At 35.6% G+C, this 11,383-nt stretch overlaps 2 protein-coding genes across 8 annotated transcripts; both read right to left on the bottom strand.

The window, feature by feature from the left end:
• Positions 1–200: 200 nt before the first annotated feature.
• On the bottom strand, positions 201–5,544 carry LOC110664922 (uncharacterized). Of its 7 annotated transcripts, none has more exons than XR_009143042.1 (5): positions 5,355–5,532; positions 4,365–4,633; positions 1,965–2,088; positions 521–705; positions 201–387 (listed from the first exon to the last, which is right to left on the bottom strand). XR_009143042.1 is itself a non-coding variant. In XM_021824817.2 (3 exons), exons 2-3 carry the CDS (start codon positions 4,581–4,583, stop codon positions 1,975–1,977), a joined length of 333 nt encoding a protein of 110 aa, XP_021680509.1. In that variant the 5' UTR covers positions 4,584–4,633; positions 5,300–5,544; the 3' UTR covers positions 1,663–1,974. The 7 variants fall into 7 exon arrangements, 4 of the variants coding, with proteins under 4 accessions (XP_021680509.1, XP_021680511.1, XP_021680510.1 ...); XR_009143044.1 differs by having other exon boundaries at positions 521–686; XR_009143043.1 differs by having other exon boundaries at positions 521–683.
• Positions 5,545–6,823: 1,279 nt separating this feature from the next.
• Positions 6,824–8,721, bottom strand: LOC110664921 (uncharacterized). Its single transcript, XM_021824815.2, has 3 exons — positions 8,487–8,721; positions 8,074–8,404; positions 6,824–6,986 (listed from the first exon to the last, which is right to left on the bottom strand). Exons 1-3 carry the CDS (start codon positions 8,654–8,656, stop codon positions 6,921–6,923), a joined length of 567 nt encoding a protein of 188 aa, XP_021680507.1. The 5' UTR covers positions 8,657–8,721; the 3' UTR covers positions 6,824–6,920.
• Positions 8,722–11,383: the final 2,662 nt, after the last annotated feature.

The raw sequence follows: 11,383 nt of genomic DNA, 5'->3' as shown, positions 1-11,383 counted from the left end.
TTTTCTCTTTTCTCTTATTATTATTATTATTATTTGCATTCATTTGTTCTTTCTGATTAAATATTGGGGTTAGATTTTTTTTTTTTTTTTTGAGTTTTCAAATCTTTAATTGGGATCAGTTATAGATTAATAGAGTGAAATTCAAGAGATAAATTACCATTTCCATCACCTAATGATCACAGTTCACATAGAAAACAAGGTTTGAAACAAGAAGAAAGTCTTGAGACATTGAAATTAAGAACAAGCAAGTCCTTCATTAATTACTTAACCAAAACAAGGAATTAAAAAAAAATCAAATCTTAACTATCCAACCAATACATAAATGGCATATATAATCCCTGGAATATATCCCAATATGGTCAGCAGCAAATCTATCCAGAACTCAACCTGCATTGATTAATTTCCAATAATCCAAATAAGATAATTAATGAGACCTCCAAAAAGGAAAGGAAGGATCATTAAATGAGAAATTGAAGTTAAGGAAAAGGGTATAGCTTAAAGTTGAGAAACAATTACTTACTCCACAGCCATAACGCAGGAAAACCCCGACAGGAGGTAAGAGAATAGCCAATATCACCTCTAGGAAAGTCTCTGAACCCATTTTCCTGTCCTTGTTGATGATGATGCTGGCTAAACTTGGAAGAAATCAAGAAACTTTTGCTGCTGCTAAATTTTGCTGCCTGCTGCTACAAAGGAAAAAGTTACCTAAGATGGAACAGGTGGCAGAGATTTAGGATGACACGGAACACGTGTATTGTATAAGCTATAGTGTAGTTCTTCAATTTGACTTTTACTTAAAGGAGTGCAAGATATGGATCAGATACACAAGTCCACAACGGAGAGTTGATATTTTAGAATTACATTTTTTATCTTTTCAGGAAGAAAATTTTCCGTACATTGGGTGAAATGAGTGCACAAATAAGTCTTAGGGTATTGAGAATTTGGTTGGCCTATTGGCCTAACCAACTAAACCCTTCTTTTCTCAAAGATTGGCTCTAGTAGTATATTGTCACTATTCTAAATTCCATACAAGAAGAATATGAAAAATTTTCAAAATAGAAGTCCAAGAAACAGCTGGCAATATAGATATGCATCTGGTTAGCATCCAAGAATACTGTTGAGCTATTAAACATTATGTTCAACTGAGGCAAGTTCTAAAAGGAGGGTTGCTCAAGTTTCTTACTTCAATAGATGTCTGGTCATTGTCATGACAGAAAATGACTAGAAGAAAATGAAAAGCAATCAAGTTTGACAGGTAAAAACAGGAATGGCACTTCAGTGAAATCAAATAAAAATCCAAATTGTAGCAGTGTCTAACAGAGTTGAATGGAGAAAGAATCCATACAGCTGATCCAACAAGTTTGGGATTAGGACTTGTTGTTGATTGATTAAAGGAAAACCAATTGCAATTGGAACAACACAAACCCACGACTCCACGATGGTCCCTAATTAATTCATTGATTTGGTTGTCGCCAAGGGAATCCAAATGGTAAAAGCTTCACAGCTAGGGTAAGCGGTCAATCCTGGTAAGGATGGGGTCATGGAAAGGGAAGGATAGAGCTCCAGCTGGTAGTTCATTAGATTTAAAGAAATAAAAAGGGAAACCTTGACTGATGTGGTTAATCAGCTGTCAAATTGTGGCCCAATGAACACAAAATCAACTGCTAAAAAAATAAGAAACCATTTATGATTGCAAGCATTAGCTATTATAAGGTGACAGATTCATAAAGGAAAAGTTGAGAAGAAGCAGCTATATGATTTTCTTTTCTAGATTTCCAACAACACATCTTTTCCAACCAAAAAGATAAAATATGTCCAATAGCTGGCTCAAGCAAGTAGTGAACTGATTTTGGTCAGAATAAACCAATCGATCCAACCCTAGGATTAGGCATGTCTTCTCCGATCAAGTTCTGAAGTACATTGAAAGCCGCAGCTCTTGAAATGAATAGGATGAAGAGCAAAACCTCTTGATTATCAGGACTGATAAACGTCAGGAAGCTGAAGACCTACACTCGCAGCCGATTTTCCTAGTATTCTTTTCATTTCATCTGATCTATCCACAGCAATATTGTAAGAGAATAACAATTCCTGCAAAATCATTAACACAGCTTCAATACCAGTGGACAAAATACTACATTACACATAAAAAACAATTGCCAGGTATTGGTGTTTCTGGGTCTCTTCATTATTTGAGGACATGGAGATGGAAATTTTAATATCATCAATCTTATGGCAGAATTAAAATACATCACTCTCCTGTCGTCTAAACTAGACCTCATGTGCCAGAAAAAAAACATTAAGATAACAACCAATTTCAATGCCACTCACTGTTGTTAGAATCCTATGATTCTCCATTCAAATCTTACAATTCAATTCAATTTCCCGCCTTAGTGATTCGAATCTATGCAGTGAATATCAAATGTACATGAATCTTAATTGAATCTTACGATTCGATGGTAATAATCAATGTCTACTTCTCCAATTAGAATTGTCAAATTATGACATTTTATATTAATATATTCTAACCTTTTAATTTAACCTACTATCCTTTTTTATTATTTACAGCTGAACTTTGGTGTAATCCAATTGAGATAGAAAAATCTCTTGTGTCCCCTCCCACTATCCTTGGTGTAATCCAACCTACTATCCTTTTTTGTCAATGGAAGTACTCGCCGAATGTAGAAATAAAAAAGGTGCGCCTTTCTAGCCTTGAGCCTGAAACAAGGTACACGCCTAGGCGCATAAGGTGAGGGCCTGGTGAATGTTGCTCGCCTTTCTCCTGTAGAGGCGCTAGGATTGGAGCCTGGTGCACCTGGAGCACGCGCCTTTAATAACTATGGTCATGACACTTCTATCTCTCCCAATCAATTTGACTTAATGCCCGGTCGTTCAACTATGGAAGCGATATTTCTCATTAGAAACTTGATGAAAAAATATAGAGATATGAAGAAAGATCTACATACGATTTTTATCGATTTGGAGAAGGCTTATGATAGTGTTCCAAGAGATGTTTTATAGAGAATGTTAAAATAAAAGAGTATCTATTAGGTACATACAAGTGTTGAAAGATATGTATGAAGGAACAACTACTATTGTGCGTACAGTGGGAGGGGACACGAGATTTTTCTATCTCAGTTGAATTACACCAAGGTTCAGCTGTGAGTCCTTACCTTTTTACATTAGTTCTAGATGAATTGACGAAACATATACAAGAGAGTATTCATTGGTGCATGATGTTTGCGGATGATATAGTTCTGATGGATGAGACGCGAGAAGAAATCAATAGAAAGCTAAAGCTTTGAAGAAGTATTCTAGAGTCAAAGGCCTTTAAGTTAAGTAGAACAAAAACAGAATATATGTACTGCAAATTCAATGAAGGCCGAACTGGTGATAGAAAATAAGTTAGTTTGGATGGAGTGGTATTGCCCCAAAGCAATCACTTTAAATATCTCGGCTTAATCCTTCAAGCAGATGGGAGATATGAGGAGGATGTTAGTCATAGGATTAAAGTCGGATGGTTGAAGTGGAGACGTGCCACAGAAGTTTTATGTGATCATAAGATTTCCAATGAGTTGAAAGGAAAATTTTACCGCGCAGTCATACGACCGGCCATGTTATAAGGTAGTGAATGTTAGGCAATGAAGGAGTTGTATGTGTCTAAGATGAGAGTTGCGGATATGAGAATGTTAAGGTGGATGAGTGGTCATACTAGAATAGATAAAGTTCGTAATGAGAGTATTAGAGAAAAGGTAGGAGTGGTGCCAATTGAGAATAAGTTGCGAGAAGGGAGAATGAGGTGGTTTGGTCATGTGAAGCGTAGATATACAGAGACTCCAGTTAGATAAGTAGAGTACATTGGGTTAGAGGATAGAAAAAAAAAAAGGGGTAGACCTAAACTGACTTGGAGGAGAGTAGTACAACATGACCTAAAAGCATTATACATTTTCGAGTATTTAACCCAAAATCATTTAGAGTGTATAAAGAGAATCCATCTAGCCAACCCCAATAAATTTTTGGGATAAATATTTAGTTGAGTTGAATTGAGTTGAGTATAAAAAATCATTCTCATTATTCTCATTAGCTAAATGATAATCCTATATTAATCAAAATATATCAATGTGATATATTTTTTTACTTATTTTTTAGAATATATATCATTTTTAATTAATTTTGAGAATTTTTATTTGATTCTGAATTTACAAAATGAAGATTTCGATTCTCGATGTGAATCTCAGTTTGACAACTATATTGCCACTTAAAACCATGCAATGTAATAGACATTTGACCACATCAGAATTCTCTTTCACATAAAATCAGACAACAAAACAATATAAGAACTCTAGAGCAACTAAATAGAGCAGTACCTTGTGATGGTGCACACTACTAAGCAGAAAAGTATAATCACGTGCAAGCTTGATTTTCTGCTGAATGGATGATTGGTCAGACAGATTGCTGTTCTTCCGGAATTCTAGCATTGCGAATTCACCAAAATGCTTCTTGTAATCTTCCTTGCCAATGTGTTTCTTAATAGCTTTGAGAAGCTGTCGATAAGCCTTCAAAGCATGTAAAGCTTCAGAACTCATTTTCCAACACCACAGATAACTTGTCAAAACCACTTTCCTTGTTCAATCTTCTGCATCAGAGGCACAAATTTTTGATATGTTTTGCATTGTTATTATAGCTGCTATTAAGAAAAAGCAATCCTAAGGTAGTCTAGAAGAGTAGAACTGCTTTTGCAACCTTATCAAAATGGTAAAAAAAAATTTTTTTAAAAAAAAAGAAAAATTCCACACTCTGTCAAACAAAAACTTGGCAATAAATAGAACAGAAACTACATCTTAAACGAAACCCATACCAGCAAACAACAGAACCAAGAACATCTGTTAAAAATTTACAATTCAATACCAAAAGAAAATAACAGTTGTTGCTCAAGCTACACAAGCTTCAAAAAATAACCGGTCTTGAATCAAATCTCATCCTAGACTCTGTGCCACTGTGTGATTACTGTTATCAAATCATTAGAGCAAGGCATTTAAGATTCCACAACAAAAATCGCAATCAAGAAAGAGCAGTCCAATTTGGTTTTGATAGTCCCTTCAATTTCACATTTTACTTTAATTGTTCTCCTTCTCGAACTCAGCAAGACTCGATCTTTAATGTCCATTACTTAAAAAACTACAGGATCTGAAGTGGGCATATTCATCTCTTTGAATCCCGATATTGGAAACTTGAAACCAATTCAAAACACATACAAAATAAATCAGAGAAAATGATAGAAATAGAGACGATGAAACGAAACCTTTAATCCTATGTTTGTTGCTAGTTGCTATATCTAGAGCTACACGGAAGCCGACCTGGTCATAGGAGGACGAGAGAGCTTTTCCTTTATTGATTCGCGGGTGATTCGGCGAGTCTACTCGGCACACTCGCCTTGAGCGGTCTCGTACTCTTGTTTTTGCGAGAACAGGCCAGCCCTAATCTGATACGCGTAGCCCATGTATAAAGTGCCGAAGAAGACGGCATCGTTTAAGTCTCTTCGGTTCTTCTACCCATTTATTTGTATGAAAATTTGTAATTCATCTAGGAGCTCAATTACATCCCTTTTTTTTGAAGATAACTTTTGTCCAAGAGGGACATGATTTACTAAATTACCTTGCCTAATCTTGGACTTATCTTACTATGATGTCTTTTATCGTTTTAATAGGTGTCAATTATTTTATTAGATATTAATGGTTAGATATTAAGTATAAATGATTTAAAGCGATAAAAACTAAGGCATATGGCCTATATAATGCTTCTTTGCAAGACATGGTGAGAGTATCACATCATTTTCTTAAAAGTGGCGACCCCGAGAAGTTTGCCATACTATAGTCAATTTTATGGGCAAGGCTAGTCTTCTGAATTCAATGATAAAGATGACAAGGCATAAGTCAAAAGAAATTGCTTTTGCACTTGGAGAAATGGGAAATAAGAGATTATACATTTCAATATTTTTAATCTTCATAGTATGTTGTAATCTGTGCTTTTGGCTAGTTACTGTAGGAGATATTTGACCTCCCTTTTCTTTTTTCAACATGCTTCAATTTCTTAGTGAAATCAAAACTATATTCTGTTATTGTCCAACTAATTCCAGAGTCATTCAAGGTTATGGTTGTTATAATTGATGCTATTCTGAGAAACTCTGGAAAATGCTAAATTTAGTAATTGGATCCCAAAGAACTATGCATTATTATCCTGGTGAAGATGATCTGGCTGTTGCACTGGCAATTCTAATGTAGGCCTGCTTGAAAATTGCACATTTGTTTATTACTTCGGTTGTCATTTCTTCAGTTTGTCTTTTACAAAGGTAGACTCTCATTTTTAACACACAGTTTGAACTTTGAAGACCATTGATTGGTACTTGAATGGAAGCGCCTTCAGCAAGATGTGCCCATGTCAACAATAGCAATAGGATGATTGGGCTAAATTGGCATTATTCAATAGACTGAATTAATTTTATGATTATAGAGTGTACTGATCCAATTTTTCTGAGAACAATAAAGAAGTTTCAAGTAAAATTGTTGATATTGCCAGAAGAACATACAGGAGGAAAAAAAAATGGAAATTGAGGAAGAGATAGCAAATTGAAAGATAAAACAATTAGATCCCATTTAATGTTGGATGCTCAAACACTAGGAGTTGATTTTTCTTTAATAACTCATCTGGGATGCTGTTCATTTACAGCATCCACGCCTGCTATTGCTACTTTTCTGCAAAAGTTCACCTTCTCTGCATAATCTATTCATAGATGAGAAGCTAAATAAGGTGTTTGGACACTAAGGAGAACGAGACATTAGGAACATATATTTCTTTAGTTTAATACATAATCCATATAAGAAATACACCATATTTGAACAAAGAACTTGAGAAAACTTGTACAATTACTCCTCTACTGAAAATATCACTCCATTTTGCTTCTTGAAGCTATGTGTTGTGTGGTCCACCACCTACACAGAGGAATAGATAAATGGCACAGAATGTTCTAAATGTAAAGACAAATTTCACAAATAAGTTTAATTGAATGATTTGTACTTTCCATAATCCATACTGAGACACAGTTAGAAATTGTTCGTCTTTAAACAAAGAAAAGCCCTTGTGGAAGGTGTTTCCAGCAGGGATTCTGGAATTAATAGAGCAGTATTACAGGTCTTAAAGAAAGATGAACCCTTTATCAGAAATATAAAATGCACAAAAATGTTTTGCAGAGAAAATAATGGAATGAGTTGAAAAGACAAATTTCAAATCCGTGAACTGAACTGCAAATACTCTAAAATGAATTGGAAGCCAGACCATCTAGACTTATTGCATCATTGTATTGATCTGAATGTTGGACCTTGAAGAACCCCATAATTTGAGAATGGTGGGAGCAAAATGAAAACAAATACTAGAGCTCACCACAAGTAGCCTCAGAGTAGTTCCAGTTATATGATCATAGTACAGGTGATTGTAGCAAGAGTGGACATTATGTGATAGCAGGGATTTATGATATATGACCAACAGAAAGAAGTTCAGCTTTCTGCCTAATCAGACCCTCCTTTGCGCCGCACACCTATATTCACAAATTCTGGAGTATACAATGAGACTCATTCAGGCTAAAGTGAGGTTCCAAGTTTTCTTTCATTTTAAATCCTATTTCCAGAGTCCATCAACCAGTTATGACCTGGCAAAATGGAATCATAGGAGGGTGAATCCTTACAACTCTTCCCTTTAGCAATTTTTGTAGGGAGTTTCTGCTCCTAATACCAGTTCAATTTTGGTTACAACTACTTTTTCACATGTAGCTAGCCTCAAAAACAAAGCTAACATCATTCTTTTAAATTCTTGCAAGTCTAGAAATTTTTATTTTCTTTCATGGGTTCTGCTTCTTCTCAGTGTAAGGTAAGCAAGAAAATATCCCCAGAAGTACCCGAATCTGAAAAATCCTTTGACTACTTTATCAGACGTTCTGTGCTATAAATATTAAGGTTCCTATATGAGGAAGTGAAGCAATGTAATGGAAAATGCATATAAGAGAGAATTATTAAAGAAGCTCACATTGGTGTTGCTTAATTCCAAATTGTAGAAATCCATGGAATCTCCCTCAAACAGAGGCCCTGCGTGCCAAGTTCCAAGATGAAGTTTAATGAATTTAGGCCCAGAGATTCTAAAAACTCGCACTTCATCCACAGCAGGAGGCACATAGAAATGCCCACAATGTGACTGAACAACGTCCCTTTCTGTTTCCTTTGAATCCAAGATCGATGGCTTGGCTACACCCAGATACCAAACGTGACCTCCGATGGATCCAAGGCACTGGGTGACGCTGGCGTGATGGGTAATCGTCGAGAACTTAAGCGGACGGCCTTGGAGTTCCATAATATAGAACCTGTAGAGATTTCCAAAAACTAGTTTGGTTATCGTTATTGATCAAAACCATATCAAGAGGTTTTCATGAAAATAATATATACCTGGGAATTCCTTGGCTAAGGTTCAACTGAGCATCTTGAGGACCGAACTCTAAGCCATCTGGGGATGGCTCTATGACTTGGCCGAATTCTTGGAAGCTCTCCGACGTCGCTTCTATTGGTTTCAGCTTCGTTGTTGTTGGCGGCGAATTTGATTCCCCAGATAGTTCCATCTCTCTCCAAGGGAAGCAGATAAGAAGAAATTGGAATTGTTCGTTTTGTCACCTCTTGTTTTGTTCTCCTAGTTGCGGTTGTAAAACAGATGATGGCTTTGTTACTTCGAACGAACGACACGTCGTTGTCACTCTGGACACAGCAGATAAAAAACTGAGGGTCAGTTTAACTCATTTTTAATTTTTTGATTTAATTTAATTCATAAATTTTAATTTATATTTAAATTAATTCAATTAATTAATATGTACTACTTTTTAACATTTAATTTTTTTTAATATTAAAATATTAATAAAAATATTATTTTTATTATTTAATATTATTAATTAAACTAAAAATATAAAAAAGAATATTTTTATATTTTATATAATTCATTAAAATTAAGAATTATTACAATAATTAATTTTAATTATTTAAATGAAAAAATGTAATTTTTATATTTCATGCTTTTAATTTAAAATTAAAAAATTATAATTAAATAAAACTAAAAATATAAAAATATTATTTTTTTTTCATAAATAAAACTAAACAACGGGAAATTTTTGACTCGCCCGACCAGTAAGCACAATATATAATCATTTGGGGAGCTCAACTCACCTTCCACATATTTATAATATCATAAAATCCAATAGGAGCTCAGCTCCCTCATCCAATCCAGTCATGCATGCATTTAATAGGTTTACAAACCAACGTGGCAATTATAATATAGACCTAAATCAAATAAAGTACTTCTAACACATGCGAAATTCTAGAATTTGGCTAAATTGTACAAAATACATTAGATATTACTAATTGACCTATGAAGAAGAGGAGCAGATTAGTCACAATAAGTAATCCTCCTGTAGCCTGAAAAATTAAGATGAACAGGAGTGAGCGTTCGACTCAGAGAGTAAAATACTAATTTTAACCATAATTTCTATAGCTAACTAGAGCTAATGCATTCTAAGGAGTGGAATGCAACACCATCAAAATTTTTATACACATCACATCATAACGATAAAAAGATAATTTTGAGCACTCACACACCCAATAATGATCAAACAGTACATGTATGGGAGCTGATCTCCTATACAGCTCTCTTAATATAACCTGTGCCAACGAGTGTCTCTCAAACCGGACTTTCGCTTGATAAACCAAATGCGAGGGCTAGCGAAATCATCTCGAGTAGTGCCTACCTCGACTTATTCATAAAAGACTAGGTCCCAGCGAGTGTCTCCTAAGCTGCGTCTACCCGTCTTATCCATATCCAATACCACACACCACATGCACGTTAACGCACGCACACAACTCCAAATTACCATAAACAACATCCAACATCCATAGCACTTCATCAATTAAGAATGTAATATAAATACATGCATAGTGTTTAAGTTTAACTACATAGATACATATTTATAAGTGATGCATGGGTATGTCTGAACATATAACAATATTGAAATTATAATTAAAATCAATATTTTACTCACATACTTGAACCGAGGTCACTGCGGTGGCTGAGCGGAGGAAGAAGGCTGTCTCGGCTCACTTGACAATTTCATTGTAATTATTTAATATATTTGACTCAATACAAGTTTAGAAAGGACCAAAGACACCCTAAGTTATGCCGAAAATCCGGCAGAGTCTCCCCTATACCTAGGACCTACCCAACCTACAAAAGGGCTCAAAATGCACTTCTATATCCACAAGTCACACATCTCAATCACATCACATGGCCCCTCCTGGGTCCATCCAAATAGTCAACAACTACAATTTTGAAAAATTATAATTTAGTTCTTACAACTAACACTTTTTGCAAAAACTACCAAAATGAGCTCTAAAAATTTTAAAATTTTGTCCCGCGGTCTTTAGCAATATTACTAAGCTAATTCAAAAGGAATTATAATTTTCTAACTACCCATGAATATTTTATAAAATTTTATTCTAAACCCAGCACTATAAAATTGAAGAAACTCAGAGTTCGGATTTACCTATGCCAATTCTGACGCTTGGAACGCGTCCGAGGTGTCTGAAAATGGTGGAGTAGCCTATAACTTTGACTCGATTCCAAAGTAATTCTAGCAGCTTATCTGCTCGGTCCGAAATTGTAAATCCGGGCGACGATCGAATTGCCAAGAAACAAAAGTACTTATGCAAAGCCCACAATACCAAGGGTTAGACTAAAATATTTATATTTACATATAAAATAATTATTTGAAAATTATGGGTGTTACAGTTGGCAACTACAAACACCCCTCCTCTTCCCCCCCCCCCCCCCCCTCCCCTCGACAAGATGAACCCATCATGCTCATAAAATAATAAAAAGCCAGGTGTCTCGTGTAACATCTCTTCCAGCGCACTGGATAGTATTGTCCCTTTGGCTCACTAGACCTTACGGCTTTGTCTCTTGAGTCCCTTTTTTGAGGCTCAAAAGTGTGCTATCAAGGTTAAAAGGCTTGTTACTTATATAGATCTTCACTTTCCCCTCCTTTTCCAATGTGGGACTCGGTTTATTCCTGCCCCCCATTTGGACAAAGTCACTAGCAAGCCCCTTGCTCAAGCCGAGGTCCTTCCTCTTTCCGCGCGGGATGTTGTAGGCCCACCAGCTTCCCCCTAATTCATTTCCGAACCACATCATACTGCGAGAGGTTGGCTTTGATACCATTTGTAACATCCTTTTCTGCCCACTGGATAGTATTGTTGGCTTTAGCCCACTGGACCTCACGACTTTGTCCCTTGGGTCCCTTCTTTGA

The sequence above is a fragment of the Hevea brasiliensis genome, chromosome 14 (genome assembly GCF_030052815.1).
Source record: "Hevea brasiliensis isolate MT/VB/25A 57/8 chromosome 14, ASM3005281v1, whole genome shotgun sequence".
Taxonomy (NCBI): domain Eukaryota; kingdom Viridiplantae; phylum Streptophyta; class Magnoliopsida; order Malpighiales; family Euphorbiaceae; genus Hevea; species Hevea brasiliensis.
The sequence above is the reverse complement of the archived record's forward strand: the minus strand, read 5'-3'. Positions and strand labels throughout refer to the sequence as shown.